This window comes from Grus americana, chromosome 35 (genome assembly GCF_028858705.1).
Source record: "Grus americana isolate bGruAme1 chromosome 35, bGruAme1.mat, whole genome shotgun sequence".
Classification (NCBI taxonomy): domain Eukaryota; kingdom Metazoa; phylum Chordata; class Aves; order Gruiformes; family Gruidae; genus Grus; species Grus americana.
This window is the reverse complement of record NC_072886.1, coordinates 428,521-444,211: the sequence shown is the minus strand read 5'-3', so window position 1 is coordinate 444,211 and position 15,691 is coordinate 428,521. Positions and strand designations below refer to the sequence as shown.

The 15,691-nt window shown below is 63.5% G+C and overlaps 2 protein-coding genes across 2 annotated transcripts in view; both read right to left on the bottom strand.

Moving 5' to 3' along the window:
• Nucleotides 1-827: 827 nt before the first annotated feature.
• FRMD8 (FERM domain containing 8) lies at nucleotides 828-14,044 on the bottom strand. Its single transcript, XM_054808298.1, has 11 exons — nucleotides 13,889-14,044; nucleotides 12,742-12,909; nucleotides 11,789-11,890; nucleotides 11,274-11,332; nucleotides 10,978-11,144; nucleotides 8,534-8,731; nucleotides 8,275-8,398; nucleotides 7,848-8,030; nucleotides 6,470-6,677; nucleotides 4,656-5,849; nucleotides 828-2,199 (listed from the first exon to the last, which is right to left on the bottom strand). The coding sequence occupies exons 1-10, from the start codon at nucleotides 13,932-13,934 to the stop codon at nucleotides 5,740-5,742; spliced, it is 1,365 nt and encodes a 454-aa protein (XP_054664273.1). The 5' UTR covers nucleotides 13,935-14,044; the 3' UTR covers nucleotides 828-2,199; nucleotides 4,656-5,739.
• Nucleotides 14,045-14,919: 875 nt separating this feature from the next.
• The window catches only part of LOC129198706 (neurexin-2-beta-like), a 17,032-nt gene continuing 16,260 nt past the window's right edge, over nucleotides 14,920-15,691 (bottom strand). The window contains exon 7 of the mRNA XM_054808241.1: nucleotides 14,920-15,691. This exon is cut by the window's right edge and continues 383 nt beyond it. Within this exon, the coding sequence (XP_054664216.1) occupies nucleotides 15,308-15,691 (384 nt within the window). The 3' untranslated portion in view covers nucleotides 14,920-15,307.

The following is a 15,691-nucleotide window of genomic DNA, read 5'->3' as shown; positions in this document are numbered from 1 at the left end:
GTTTCACCGGTTCCCGCCGCTTCATGTCTCTTCTCTCCGTTTCCTCTCTTTTCTCATTTTCTTATTTTTTTCTCTACTTCCTCTTCTAGTTTCTTTCTTTTCTTTCTTTCTTTTTCTTTCTTTCTTTCTCTATTTTCTCTCTTTTTTTTTTTTAGTTCTGGCTCTTCTCTCATTTTTGCCTGTTTATTTTTCCTCCTCTACCTTCACCAATTTCACTGGCTCCTCTGATTGTTCTTTTGTTCTATCTTCTCCAATTTCCAGCAGATTGGGTTTTTCTCTTCTCTATTTTCTGGTTTTCCCTCTTTTTTTTTTTTTTTAATTTTCTTTTGTCTCTTTTTTTCTATTTTCTTTTTTCTATTTTCTTTTTTCTATTTTTTCTATTTTCTATTTTCTTTTTTCTCTTTTTTCTATTTTCTTTTTTCTCTTTTTCTATTTTCTTTTTTCTTTTTTCTATTTTTTTATTTTTCTTTTTTCTATTTTTTCTTTTTTCTATTTTTTCTTTTTTCTATTTTTTCTTTTTTCTATTTTTTCTTTTTTCTATTTTTTCTTTTTTCTATTTTTTCTTTTTTGTCTATTTTTTCTTTTTTCTATTTTTTCTTTTTTGTCTATTTTCTCTTCTCTTTTTTCCTCTATTTTCTCACTTTTTTCTATTTTATTTTCTCTTTTCTTTTCTTTTTCTATTTTGTTTTTTCCTCTATTTTCTCTTTTTTTCCTCTATTTTCTCCTCCAGCTTCAGCCACCTCCACGGGCTCTTTTCCCCCTTAATTCTGATTTCCTCCAGTTTCGCCAACTCACACCGGCTCTTTTTTTTCCTCTCTTTTCTCCTCTTTTCTCACTTCTTCCTCCTCTTCCTCGCGGTTGCCCTGCCCAGCACCTCCATCCTGGCCGAGGCCCTTTACCAAAAAGTCCTTTTTTTCCCCCAGCAGCCCTGGCTGGAGGAAAAAAAAAAAAAAAAAAAAAGAAACCTCCCTGATTTCTCTCTTCAAGCCGTTCATCTTGCTCCCTGCCAAGGTTTATCTTCGCTCTTGATTTTTCCTTTTTTCCCCCAATTATCTCCTCTCTTAAGCCATCTTCCTTTGCCAGCCATCTTCTGTCTTGTCTTAAAATGCCGCATTTCACCCCAAACTCTCCCGGAACACCCGCACCCCGCCTGCGCTCCCGCTTAGGAGAGATGAGGAAAAAGCCCGTAACAGCTTTTCCTCCAAGAAAGCAGCTTTAGGAGCTTTTCACAAAAATTAAAACAACTTTAAGAGATTTTTTTTCAAAAATTAAAACAGCTTTAGGAGCTTTTGACAAAAATTAAAACAGCTTTAGGAGCTTTTTTAAAAGAAAACAGCTTTAAGAGCGGGGTTTGCTTTTTTTTTTCTTTAAAGTAAAGCAGCTTTGAAAGCTTTCTTTCATTAAAAATTGCCCTGGTTTGCTCCGGCTTTTCCAAACTATCAAATTACAATTCTTTAAGAATTAAAAAAAAAAACAACCCAGCTTCGAGAGCTTCTTTTTCTTAAAACAGCCTTAAGAGCTTCAGTTTTTAACAAGAAAACAGCTTTAAGAGCTTTTTTTAAAAAAAATAAAGCAGCTTTGAGAGTTTTGTTCCCATGAAAAAAGTGCTCTAGCTCGCTCTGGCTTTTCCAAGCGATGGAATCGCCATATTTGAAGAATTTGAGAAAAGAAAACACAGCTTTAAGAGCGTTTTTTCTTTTCCTTTAAAGGAAACAGCTTTCAGATTTTTTTTTCCAGAAATACAGCAGCTTCGCCAGCTTTTTTTTTTAAAAATAATACAGCTTTAAGAGCTTTCTCAAAAATACAGCAGCTCCAAGAGCTTTTTTCCAGAAATAAAGAAGCTGCGCAAGCTTTTTTGCAGAAATACAGCAGCTTTAAGAGCTTTTTTCCAAAAATACAGCAGCTTCGCGAGCTTTTTTTAAGAAATAAAGCGGCTCTAGGAGCTTTTTTTCAGGAATAAAGCAGCTTTAAGAGCTTTTTTTTAAAAAATAAATAAATAAATAAAGCAGCTCAAGGAGCTTTTCCCCAAAAACGCAGCAGCTCTAAAAGCTTCTTTGCGGAAAATAAAGCAGCTTTAAGAGCTTTTTCCCCAAACCGCAGCAGCTCCCGCCCCGCACGCGTCCCTTATAGCGCAGATTCACGTCACCGCCGCTGCTGCTGCTTCCGCGGGGAGGGGGAAGAAAATAGTCCTCCAAATCACTGAAAAAATTAAAAAAAATAAATTAAAAAATTCAATCCTGCCCCAGCATGCGAGAAAACTTTTAATTTTTCATCCCCCCCCCCCCCCCCATCATCGGCAGCAGGAGGCCTTCGGCCACCCCCCATGTTTTAGCGTGGAAATGGTTAAATTTAACACCAAGGTTTTGCTCGATTTTGCCTGTTCTGGTCCAAAAAAAAAAAAAAAAACCCAATCAAAAAAAAACCCGAACAGCTCTGACCTTTCCGAATTATTTTAGAGCGTTTTCATTATTTATTTAATAATAGTTAACACTGTTTTCGCTTTTGCTGTGTCATGGTTCCAGGCCCTTGCAAAAAAGGCCCCTTTTGTTCCCAAAACGGCCACGAATTTTGGGGGAAAAAAACCAAAACCTTTTTCCCCCCAACCTATTTCCCCTGTTTCCAGCAAAGCCCAAACCACCCTTTTTTTACCCCAAAATCTCCACATTTCGCAGAGTTTCAGGGCCACGCTGAGTCAAGGCATGGCATCTTGCCAACCAGGTGAAAATAAAATTTAAAAATCCTTTTTTTGGGGCATTCTGAAGCGTTTCTGGGCAGAAACAACAACCCAAAAGCGCTGACGGGGAGGACAACCCCCCCCCCCAAACCTGTAATTAAAGCCGATCCTGGGCTAATTAAAGCTGCTGACAAAGCCAATGAGGCATTCAGGAGACGCAGGGCGTTTCCTGTGGGAAAAGATATTTTGCTGTTATTAATTTTTTTTCTGCATTAATCTGCTATTAAGACCCACAAAATTGGGCTTTTTTCCACCATTTCAGCCAGAGGGAGGGGCCTCCCCGTATTTTTGGTGGGGATTGAATCTGAATGGTGATTTTTGCAGCAATGATTTGCCCCTTTCTGGCTGCTTTTAAGCACATAAACACTTTCCTTGATTTCAACTTTAAAATTATTTTACCGACTGCGACAGAGTTCACGGTTTTTGCATGGAAATGCCCCCAAAAGCTGCTTTTCCCCCAGGGGCTGGGCCTGGAGGATCCATTTTAAGGCATTTCGCTTCAGAAAGGTGAATCTGGTTTTCACCGAAACCGGAGTTTTTATCAGAAAGAGAGTAAAAAGGCCCAGCTGAATGAAAAACCTGGGTTTTGTGGTGTTTTGTTTTTTTTTTTTAAACTGGGATAACTCTACAAATCTTCAAAATGAGCCCTAAAGAGGCCAAACAGCCCCACCAGCACTTTTGGGCCGATTCAAGTCATTTTTGAGGCCCAGGGAACAGATTTTGGCCCTGACTCAGCACAGAACCCATGAGAGGGGGATCTCAAAACCCAGCCCTGAGCTGAAAAATGCAGGTTTTCAACTTTTTTTTTACCCAGACAGACCATTTTTGAGCCCACAAGGAGGGGGCTCCTTCACACACACACCCCCAGCCCACTCTCCACAGAGTTTTAGGGTGAACACCCCCCCCAGTTCTTCACCCTTTTCCAATCCTGAAAGCATCATTTTCCAGAGACCTTTCTCCCTCATGACAACCAGCCCTTTTTAACTTTCCACACAAAAATTACCTCACAAAAGGGGGGGGAAAGGGGGCACTTTATCGCATTCCCCGCACCCATCCCAACCCGGGAGCCCCAAACCATCGCTAAAACTGCACAAAAACCCCTTCCCTAATGCCCCACCTAAACTTTAACTTTATACCTTTTCCACGCCATTTACAGGCAAAAAAAAAAAAACCCTACCAAAAAAAAAAAACCCCACAGGAATTTAAGGGGCGGCCCCGACCGGCGGAGGAATACGCGAGGAGGCACCTCCCGCGGTGATGCGGCTCCTCGACCGGTTCTAACCGGCTTCGGCCGGTCCGGCCGCTGCGGGTGGCGCAGCGTTCCGCTGCGCATGCGCCGTCCTCACCCCGCCCACCGGCCCTGCCGCAGTGCCGCGGGAGGCGGCGGCGTGGGCGGACGTGGGGCGTGTTCGCTCCTTCCCGTCCCTTCCCACCCCAAAATGGGGGGGGGGGGGGGTTTAAACTATCCCCCCATCAGCTGACGCAGAGCGCCATCTCCAGCCTGCAGCGAGAAGCCGGGAGAGACGAAAAAGTAAAAAAAAACCCCACCAAACCCCTTTTCCCCCTTGATTTTACCTCAGAATTCCCCCCCCCCCGCGCGGCCTTCGCCCTAAAACCGCCACCCAACGCCTGGGCGCGTCCCTGGTGGCTCTCCAACAAAAAAACACCCGTCATTTTATTCATAAATAAGGCGCAAATGGCGTTTTCGACACCCGAGTGGCCCGTCCTCCCCCTGAGGAAAGAGGGGAGGGAACAGAACGTCCTCGGCGGTTTCCCTCAGGAAGCCATTTTCCAAAATAGTTACTTAAATCACCCAAATATTTATATTTCCCCCCTTCTCAGTTTGTAAACTGGCTCAATTTCAGCCCCTACCTGTGTCCCACGTTAATACTTAAACACCCCCTTTCAGACCACAAATCACCGATTCTCCCTTAAAATAACCAGTAATTTGGGGCTGAGGCAGTTTTGCTGCAGAGCAGTGGGTGTGCTGGGGTTTTATTTGTAACGAAATGCTGTGAAGTTGGTTAAAAATAGCTCCCAGCTGGGGGGGGGAGGGGGTGAGGGAAAAAAATAGGGTTAAATAGCAAAATAGTTGAATTTTGGGGGGGGTGGGGTGTGCCCAGGGCGCGACCCATGAAGGCAGAACGGGAGAAGGAGAGCGGTGACCCAAAACTGTCTGGATTTGCCCCAAAGGAGGCCGCGGGGTGTGCAAGGTGTGTGCGGCATCGAGGTGCTCGCTCGTTAGTGCTAACGAAGGGAGGGCCCCCCGTGAAACACGAGGCCCTGTGTTATGCACACACATGTGCCCCCTTGTGAAACACAAGGCCCCGTGACACACACACACGTGTGTGCCCCCCAGGAAACACGAGGCCCTGCGTCACGCACACATGTGTGTCCCCGTGAAACACGAGCCCCTGTGACATGCACACGCGTGTGCGTCCCCGTGCCCCCCCCCATGTCCCCAGCCCTAAAATGGCCGCTGCCACATGGAGCCACCATTTGGCAACGCTGCCCAATTAGCCCCAAAATGCCCTGAATTAGCCCCAAAAATGCCCTGGTCATCCTGAATTTCCCTGAATTAGCCCCAAACTACTCTGAATTAGCCCCAAAAATACCCTGGTCATCCTGAATCTCCCTGAATTAGCCCCAAACTACTCTGAATTAGCCCCCAAAATACCCTGGTCATCCTGAATCTCCCTGAATTAGCCCCAAACTGCCCCAAATTTGTCCCAAACCAGCCCTGACCTGTCCCAAATCACCCCGTATTCACCCCAAACCACCCGACCTGCCCCAAACCGCCCTGAATCGGCCCCAAACCCGGGGGGGTGGGGTGGGTGTGGGTGACAGTGACATTTATTAGTGTGTGTGCGTGGGGGGGTCGGTACAAAGTGTGTGTGGGGGGGTCCCAGACACCCGGGTCCCTTGGGGGGGCTGTGTCCATTGCTGGAGGGGGGGTGGGTGGGTGGGTGTCCCAGTGCTCCCAGTCTGTGCTGGAGGGGGGGGGCTCAGCCCTGCTCCAGCCCGGCCCCCCCTGACACGGGGCTGTAGGACCCCCCACCCCGCCCGAAGAAGGACCCCGAGCGCCGGGGGGGCTTCACCCGCCGCAGCTCCTGCCCTGGGGGGGGAACACACACAAGGCGGGGGGGGGAGTGTGTCAGTGCACGCCTGGGGCCACACTGTGCCCCCCTCCCGGGTGCCAAGGTGCCCTGGGAGCCCCCCCAAGTCCCATATGTCCCCCCCCCAGGGTCCCAGATACCAGGGTGTCCCCATGCCCCCCCCCCAGGTGTCCCAGATACCGAGGTGTCCCCAGTGGCCCCTGTCCCCCCCCCCCCATGTCCCCCTGTGTCCCTGGACTCCTCCATGTCCCCCCAGACCACCCATGTCCTTGGACCCCCCCCCCCGTGTCCCCCCATGTCCCCGGACCCCCCCGTGTCCCCCCAGACCACCCCCTTGTCCCTGGACCCCCCCATAACCCCCCCATATCCCTGGACTCCTCCATGTCCCCCCAGACCCCCCCGTGTCCCCCTGTCCCCCCCCGTGTCCCCCCAGACCACCCCCTTGTCCCTGGACCCCCCCATAACCCCCCAGACCCCCCCCCCCCCGTGTCCCTGGACTCCTCCATGTCCCCCCAGACCCCCCGTGTCCCCCTGTCCCCCCCGTGTCCCTGGACCCCCCCCCGTGTCCCCGGACTCCCCCCCGTGTCCCCCCAGACCCCCCTGGACCCCCCCGTCCCACCCTCCTGCACGTAGTCGATGGTGGCCAAGCGCTGCAGGCGGGGGCGGGTGACGCTCTCCTGCCGCCGCAAGGGGGCGCCCCGCGGAGGGGTCTCGGAGGGGGGCGGGGTCTCAGACGGGGGCGGGGTCTGAGGGGGCGGGGCCTGAGGGGGCGGGGCCGCCCCCCCCAGCTCGATGCAGCATTCGATGAGGGCGCTCATTAGCTCTGCCTGGGGGCGGGGTCAGCACGCGCACTCACACGGACACACACCCCCCCCCAGGGCCCCCCAACTGCACCCCGACCTCCCCCCACTGCTCCCCAGTGCCCCCCAACCACCCCCCAGTGGCCCCAGTGCCCCCCAACTGCCCCCCAACCACCCCCCAATGGCCCCAGTGCTCCCCAACTGCCCCCCAACCACCCCCCAATGGCCCCAGTGCTCCCCAACTGCCCCCAGTGCCCCAAATTGTCCCCCAACCACCTCACACTGCCCCCCAACTGCTCCCCACTGCCCCCATTGTCCCCCAACTGCCCCACACTGCCCCCCAACCACTCCCCACTGCCCCCCGACTACCCCTACTGCCCCCCAACCACTCCCCACTGCCCCAATTGTCCCCCAACCACCTCACACTGCCCCCCAACTGCTCCTCACTGCCCCAATTGTCCCCCGACTACCCACACTGCCCCACACTGCCCCCCAACTGCCCCACACTGCCCCCCAACCACTCCCCACTGCCCCAATTGTCCCCCAACTACCCCCACTGCCCCCCAACTGCTCCTCACTGCCCCAATTGTCCCCCAACCACCTCACACTGCCCCCCAACCACTCCCCACTGCCCCAATTGTCCCCCGACTACCCCCACTGCCCCCCAACTGCCCCACACTGCCCCCCAACCACTCCCCACTGCCCCAATTGTCCCCCGACTACCCCCACTGCCCCCCAACTGCTCCCCACTGCCCCAATTGTCCCCCAACCACCTCACACTGCCCCCCAACTGCCCCACACTGCCCCCCAACCACTCCCCACTGCCCCAATTGTCCCCCTACTACCCCACTGCCCCCCAACCGCTCCCCACTGCCCCAATTGTCCCCCAACCACCTCACACTGCCCCCCAACTGCCCCACACTGCCCCCCAACCACTCCCCACTGCCCCAATTGTCCCCCAACCACCTCACACTGCCCCCCAACTGCGCCTCACTGCCCCAATTGTCCCCCGACTACCCCCACTGCCCCACACTGCCCCCCAACTGCTCCTCACTGCCCCCAATTGTCCCCCAGCCACCCCCCAGTGGCCCCACTGCCCCCCAACCGCCTCCCAACTGTCCCTCAACCGCCCCCCAGTGCCCCCCAACCACCCCCCCCCAACCCGGCACAGCCCCCCTGGGGATCCGTGGGTCTGACCTGGGGGGAGAACACCCGCAGCAGGCGGTTGACGGGGGCACCCTCGTGGTCACCGTCGAACTCCAGCCACAGCTGGGGGGGCCCAACGGCGTCCCCCTCCTGCCCCACGGCGTCCCCCTCCTGCCCCACGGCGCCCACCAGCTCCCAGCACAGCTCGGGGAAGGTCAGCGTCAGCAGCACATGCTGGGGGGGGGGGGAACGACAACACAGGGGGTCATCCCCACGGTGTCCCCCCCTGCCCCACAGCCTCCGCTGTGCCCCACAGCTTCCCCCCAGCGTTCCCCCGCCCCACAGCATCTCTCCAAACCTGCCCCCCCCAGCACCCTACGCCCCCCTCCTCCCAGCCCCACGGTGCCCCCCATCCTGCCCCATAGGCCCCACTCTAGGTCTGATCCAGCCCCATAGCGCCCCCCCCCCCCCCCCGTACCTTCTCCCGGGGGTCGATGATGGTGACGCCATCCAGCCCCACGGCGACGCTGACAGGCCGCAGCCCCCCCCGGCCCAGCAGCCCCCCAGGGGGGCGGTCAATGGCCCCCGGGAAGAAGGCACACCTGGGGGGGGGTGGGGTGGGTGGATGCCTTGGGTCCCCGGGTGCACTTGTGGGGTGCAGGGGGGGGGTGTGTCCCTCCCCAGCCCCCCCAGGTCCATGGGTGAATTAGGGGGGGTCCCGGGGGGTCCCCACTCACCCGTAGTAAGGCAGGGGGTGGCAGCGGCGCAGGAAGGCGCGGTAGAGGGCGGCGGGGGGGGCCTGGGGGCCGGGGGTGCGGGCGAAGGCCTGGAGCAGCCCCTCCTCGGGGGGGGGTGGGCGGGGGCCTCGCCGGCGCAGGGCCCCCCAAAGCCCCCCCCGCCCCGGGGGTGGCGGCAGCAGCTCCCCCAGCAGCGGCCTGGGGTGGGGGGGGGGGAGAAAGGGGGTGAGGGGCTGCCGGGGGGGCTGCAGGGGTGGGGGTCTGTGGGGTGGGAGTCCTGTGGGCATCCAGGGGTGGGAGTCCGTGGGGTGGGGGTCTGTGGGGGTCCAGGGGGGGCTGTGGGTTGTAGGGGTAGGGTCTGTGGGGTGCTGTGGGTCACGGCAGTCTATGGAGCGTGGGTGCTGTGGGTTGTGGGGGTCTGTGGGTGCTGTGGGTCACAGGGGTGGGGGTGCCGTGGGTCAGAGGTGCCGTGGGTGCTAACTGCAGGCTGTGGGGTGTGGAGTGGGGGTCCATGGGATGGGGGTGCCATGGGTGCCGTGGGTGCTAACTGCAGGCTGTGGGGTGCGGAGTGGGGGTCCCTGGGGTGGGGGTGCCGTGGGTCAGGGGTACCGTGGGTGCCGTGGGTGCTGACCGCAGGCTGTGGGGTGCAGAGTGGGGGTCCCTGGGGTGGGGGTCCCTGGGGTGGGGGTGCTGTGGGTGCTGACCGCAGGCTGTGGGGTGCAGAGTGGGGGTCCCTGGGGTGGGGGTGCCGTGGGTGCTGACCGCAGGCTGTGGGGTGCAGAGTGGGGGTCCCTGGGGTGGGGGTCCCTGGGGTGGGGGTCCCTGGGGTGGGGGTGCCGTGGGTACTAACTGCAGGGTGTGGGGTGGGGGTCCGTGGGGTGGGGGTGCTGTGGGTGCTGACCACAGGCTGTGGGGTGTGGAGTGGGGGTCTCTGGGGTGCGGAGTGGGGGTCCATGGGGTGGGGGTCCCTGGGGTGGGGGTGCCGTGGGTCAGGGGTACCGTGGGTGCTAACTGCAGGCTGTGGGGTGTGGAGTGGGGGTCCCTGGGGTGGGGTCCCTGGGGTGGGGGTGCCATGGGTGCTGACCACAGGCTGTGGGGTGTGGAGTGGGGGTCCCTGGGGTGCGGAGTGGGGGTCCCTGGGGTGGGGGTGCCGTGGGTGCTGACCGCAGGCTGTGGGGTGTGGAGTGGGGGTCCCTGGGGTGGGGGTCCCTGGGGTGGGGGTGCCGTGGGTGCTGACCGCAGGCTGTGGGGTGCAGAGTGGGGGTCCCTGGGGTGGGGTCCCTGGGGTGGGGGTCCCTGGGGTGGGGGTGCCGTGGGTGCTAACTGCAGGCTGTGGGGTGCAGAGTGGGGGTCCCTGGGGTGGGGTCCCTGGGGTGGGGGTGCCGTGGGTGCTGACCGCAGGCTGTGGGGTGTGGAGTGGGGGTCCCTGGGGTGGGGTCCCTGGGGTGGGGGTGCCGTGGGTGCTGACCACAGGCTGTGCGGTGTGGAGTGGGGGTCCCTGGGGTGCGGAGTGGGGGTCCCTGGGGTGGGGGTCCCTGGGGTGGGGGTGCCGTGGGTGCTGACCGCAGGCTGTGGGGTGTGGAGTGGGGGTCCCTGGGGTGCGGAGTGGGGGTCCCTGGGGTGGGGTCCCTGGGGTTGGGGTGCCGTGGGTGCTGACCGCAGGCTGTGGGGTGTGGAGTGGGGGTCCCTGGGGTGGGGGTCCCTGGGGTGGGGGTGCCGTGGGTGCTGACCGCAGGCTGTGGGGTGCAGAGTGGGGGTCCCTGGGGTGGGGTCCCTGGGGTGGGGGTGCTGTGGGTGCTGACCGCAGGCTGTGGGGTGCAGAGTGGGGGTCCCTGGGGTGGGGGTCCCTGGGGTGGGGGTGCCGTGGGTACTAACTGCAGGGTGTGGGGTGGGGGTCCGTGGGGTGGGGGTGCCGTGGGTGCTGACCACAGGCTGTGGGGTGTGGAGTGGGGGTCTCTGGGGTGCGGAGTGGGGGTCCATGGGGTGGGGGTCCCTGGGGTGGGGGTGCCGTGGGTCAGGGGTACCGTGGGTGCTAACTGCAGGCTGTGGGGTGTGGAGTGGGGGTCCCTGGGGTGGGGTCCCTGGGGTGGGGGTGCCATGGGTGCTGACCACAGGCTGTGGGGTGTGGAGTGGGGGTCCCTGGGGTGCGGAGTGGGGGTCCCTGGGGTGGGGGTCCCTGGGGTGGGGGTGCCGTGGGTGCTGACCGCAGGCTGTGGGGTGTGGAGTGGGGGTCCCTGGGGTGGGGGTCCCTGGGGTGGGGGTGCCGTGGGTGCTGACCGCAGGCTGTGGGGTGCAGAGTGGGGGTCCCTGGGGTGGGGTCCCTGGGGTGGGGGTGCCGTGGGTGCTGACCGCAGGCTGTGGGGTGTGGAGTGGGGGTCCCTGGGGTGCGGAGTGGGGGTCCCTGGGGTGGGGGTCCCTGGGGTGGGGGTGCCGTGGGTGCTGACCGCAGGCTGTGGGCCGTGTGCTGGCCGTGCTGGAAGGGCCCCAGGCGCAGGCGGCAGACCAGGGCCCCCAGCTCCTCCCCGTCGGGGGGGTCCACGGGGTAGCGCCCCCCCAGCACGTTCCCCCGGGCCTCCTCGTACAGCAGCCGCAGCAGCTCCTCCTCCTCCAGCTGCGGGGACCCGCGCGTCACCACGCGCGTCACCCCGCCGCGCGTCACCCCAAACCCCCAGGGTCCCCCCAGGGCCCCCCCAGGTGCGGGTGTCGTGTCCCCCCCCCACGTCTCGGGGCCCCCCCTCACCTCCAGCTCCTTGCTCTTGGGGAAGAAGACGTTTCTGCGCAGCTGCAGGCAGGGCTCGTCTGGGGACGGGGGCGTGAGAGGGGACCCCGGCACCCCCACACCGGGGGACCCCAACCCAGGGGACCCCCACCCAGGGGGAACCCCCACCCAGGGACCCCCCCACCCGCACTGGGATACCCCCACACCGAGGGGGACCCCTGCCCACAGACCCCCACCCAGGAGACCCCACCCCGTGGACCCCTACCCAGGGATCCCCACCCCATGGACCCCCACACCGTGGCCCCCACCCCCACCCAGGGACCCCCACCCTGGGACCCCCACCCCATGGACCCCCACACAGTGGCCCCCCCACCCAGAGACCCCCACCCTGAGACCCCCACCCAGGGACCTCACTCCAGGGACTCCCACCCTGGGACACCCCCCCCCCCCCAGACCCCCACCCCAGGGACTCCTACTCCAGGGACCCCCACCCCGTGGACCCCCCCCACCCCGTGGACCCCCCCACCAGGGCTCACCCTGGGCAATGTCCGAGTGGGAGCCGAGGCTGAAACGCAGCAGCAGCTCCGGCCATTGCCGGACCAGGCGGAGGGGCCGGTGCCGCGGCTTCAGCTGCACCTCTGGAGCGAGGGGGGGGGGAACACGGGCTGGGACCCCCGACCCACCTGGGACCACGCCCCTCACCCCTAGTGCCCCGCCCCCTAAGGCCCCACCCCCACCCATCAGAGCCCCGCCCCTCACCCTGCAGGCCCCGCCCCCACAGGTCCCACCCTCACCCACCAGAGCCCCACCCCACAGGCCCCACCCCACTCATTAGAGCCCCATCCCTGCAGGCCCCACCCCTCACTCACCAGAGCCCCGCCCCCACAGGCCCCGCCCCCACCCACCAGAGCCGCGCCCCTCACCCACCAGAGCCCCGCCCCCACAGCCCCACCCCTCCCTCAGGCCCCGCCCCCACCCACCAGAGCCCCACCCCACACGGGCCCCACCCCCACCCACCAGAGCCCCGCCCCCTGCAGTCCCCGCCCCCACCCACCAGAGCTCTGCCCCCCACCGGCCCCGCCCCTCACCCACCAGAGCCCCCCACAGGCCCCGCCCCTCACCCACCAGAGCCCCGCCCACACAGGCCCCACCCCTCACCCACCAGAGCCCCGCCCCCACAGGCCCCACCCCTCACCCACCAGAGCCCCGCCCCCACACCCCCCACCCCTCCCTCAGGCCCCGCCCCTCACCCACCACAGCCCCACCCCCACAGCCCCACCCCTCCCTCAGGCCCCGCCCCCACCCACCAGAGCCCCACCCCACACGGGCCCCGCCCCCACCCACCAGAGCCCCGCCCACACAGGCCCCGCCCCTCACCCACCAGAGCTCTGCCCCCCACCGGCCCTGCCCCTCCCGCAGGCCCCGCCCCTCGCCCACCAGAGCCCCGCCCCCCGCAGGCCCCGCCCCTCCCGCCGGCCCCGCCCCTCACCCAGCAGCGGGGAGCCCAACCAGAGCGCGAGCGCCTCGCTGGCGCTGGGGGGGAGGCGTAGCGCCCCCTGCAGGCGGCGCAGCAGCTCCCCGGCCGTGGGCCCCGGCGGCGGCTCCAGCGCCAGCGGCACCGCGGATCCGTCCGGCAGGAAGGCCAGAGCCGCGGGGGCTGCGGGGGCGTGGCGGGGGCTCCCACGGGGCTCCCACGGCACCCCCACGGCACCCCCCGGGGACCTCACAACACCCACGGCACCCTCACAGGGACCCCACGGCACCCCCACGGGGCTCCTACGGCATCCCCACGGCACCCCCGGGGACCCCACGACACCCACGGCACCCGCATGGCACCCCACGGGGACCCCACGGGACTCCCGACACCCTCACAGGGACCCCACGGCACCCCCACGGGGACCCCACGACACCCACGGCATCCCCACGGCACCTCCATGGCATCCCCAGCACCCTCACAGGGACCCCACGGCACCCCCACGGGGACCCCATGACACCCACGGCATCCCCACGGCACCCCCATGGGGCTCCCACGGCATCCCCACGGCACCCCCGGGGACCCCACGGGACTCTCGATACCCTCACAGGGACCCCACAGCACCCCCACGGGGCTCCTACGGCATCCCCACGGCACCCCCTGGGGACCCCACGGGACTCTCGACACCCTCACAGGGACCCCCTGGTACACCCGGCACCCCCACGGGGTCCCCACGGCACCCCCAGGCACCCCCACGGCACCCCCACGGTACAGCCGGCACCCCCACGGGGATCCCACGGCACCCCCCGGTACCCCCCCGGCACCCCCCCGGCACCCCCACGGCATCCCCCGGGGGACCCCACGACACCCACGACACCCCCAGGGCACCCACGGCACCCCCACGGGGACCCCCGACACCCAGAAGGGTCCCCACGGGACCCCTGACACCCTCACGGGACCTCCGACCCCCCCACGGAGACCCCACGGCACCGTCACAGGGACCCCCAAGGGACCCACGGGGACCCCCGACCCCCCCACGGGGACCCCCCCGTGACCAGTGACCCCCCCCCACGGGGGACACCCCCCCCCCCCGCCCGGCTGCCCCATCACTCCCCGGTGCCCTAAGCCCCGCCCCCAGCGGCCCCTGGCCCCGCCCCCTCACCGGCAGCGCCGGGGGGCGCGGACGCCCCCTCCCCCTCCCCCTCCATGCGCGGGGTCGGGGTCGCGGTGGGGTCAGCGCGGGGTCACGCCGGGGTCAAGGCTCCGGGCGTTTCGCGCGCGGGTCCCGCGCCGGGCGGAAGCGCCGCGGGTGGAGGGGGAGGAGCCACGTCCCGCCACGCCCCGCCCAGGGCGGCCACAAGAGGAGGCGGCGACGGCGGCGGCGCCCCCTGGCGGAGGGGAGGACTCGGAGGGCCGGAGGGGTCCCGGGGGGGGGGGTCCCGGGGTTTGGGGGGGTCTCGGGGTTTGGGGGGTCCCGGGGTTTGGGGGGACCCGGGGGGGTCCGGGGGGGTCCCGGGGTTTGGGGGGGGTCCCGGGGTTTGGGGGGGTCCCGGGGGGGGGTCCGGGGGGGTCCCGGGGTTTGGGGGGTCCCGGAGTTTGGGGGGTCCCGGGGGGTCCCGGGGCTTGGGGGGGTCTCAGGGGGTCCCGGGTTTTGGGGTGTCCCGGGGGGGTCCCGAGGTCTCGGGGGGATCCCGGGGTTTGGGGGGTCCCAGGGCTTGGGGGGGGTCCCAGGGAGGTCCAGGGGTTTGGGGGTTCCCGGGGGGGTTCCCGAGGTTTGGGGGGACCCAGAGTTTGGGGGGTCCCGGGGGGGACCCAGAATTTGGGGTGTCCTTGGAGGGGCCCCGAGGTTTGGGGGGGCCCTGGGGTTTGGGGGGGTCCTGGGGTTTGGGGGTTCCCGGGAGGTCCTGGCTTTAGGGGGGTCCCGGGATTTGGGGGTTCCCGCGGGGTCCCGGGGTTTGGGGGGGTTCCGGGATTTGGGGGGGTCCCGGGGGGGCGGCGCAGGAAGAGGCAGAGCCGCTGTACGAAGTATAGAACCGTGTATTCCTCTGTGCGCGGCGGAGGGGGGGGGGCCCATGGGGGGGGGGGGGGCCCTTGGGGGGGGGGGTGTCTCGGGGAAAGTTTGGGGGGGCCCCGAGGAGGGGGGGGGGGGGTTGGTCCCGACCCCAATCGCAGCTTTAGAAATTAAAAAATAAACCCGGGGGGGGGTGGTAAAAAAAACCAAGAAAAAGGGGTTCGGGCAGGGCAAAGGGGGGGGGGGGGCTGCATCGCCCTTCCCCCCCCACACACTGGGGCCCTCGGACCCCCCCCCCCCCGGGTTTGCGGGGAGCCCCCGTCCCCGCGCCCCCCTTTTCCCTCGGGGGGATGGTGGTGGTGTTGGGGGGGGGGTGGGGACACACACGACGGCAGAGGTGTCACCCTGGGGGGGGGGTGGGGTGTTGACATCCCGCAGGAGGGGGGGGGGGGTGGGGGGGGTCCGGGTTTTTTTTTGGGGGGGGGGGGTGGGGTAGTCGGGGTGACATCCCCCGCTTTTCCCCCCCCCCTTTTCCCCCCCTGCTTTCTCCCCCCCCCCCCCAAAAAAAATCTAGACGTAGTACTCCTTGTCCTTGTTGCGTCGCGCCTTGCCGGGCGCTTTGGGGGGCGCGGGGGGCACCTTTTCTTTTGGGGTCCCCCCACCGGAAGAAGGTACGGAAACGTTGGGGACTCCCCCGGGGGTCCCGGTTAAAACCGCTGCGGTCGCGGCGACGGAAGAAGGGGCTGCTCCGATGTAATGGCGGCTTTGGTCCACCTGGTAGGAGCCTTCGTCCCTGTTGCGGTACTTGTACATGGCGTAGAGGAGGATGAGGATGCAGAGCGCGGCGGCGGCCACGATACCGACCACCATGCCGGTTGTCCCGCCGGCTTCCCTCACCACCTCCACGGCGCCGGGCGCTACGGCTGTAGGGACAGCGGGACGACGCGTCACCGG

Bases quoted from the DNA above. Each gene is read 5' to 3' on its own strand.
- FRMD8 (XM_054808298.1), bottom strand. From the start codon at position 13,934: ATGGAGGGGGAGGGGGAGGGGGCGTCCGCGCCCCCCGGCGCTGCCG. The intron at 8,399-8,533 runs GTGAGTGGGGAC...ACCCCCCCCCAG, and splicing joins CACCCCCTGCCTTACTACGG to GTGTGCCTTCTTCCCGGGGG. The intron at 6,678-7,847 runs GTCAGACCCACG...CCCCGCCCCCAG, and splicing joins TGCGGGTGTTCTCCCCCCAG to GCAGAGCTAATGAGCGCCCT.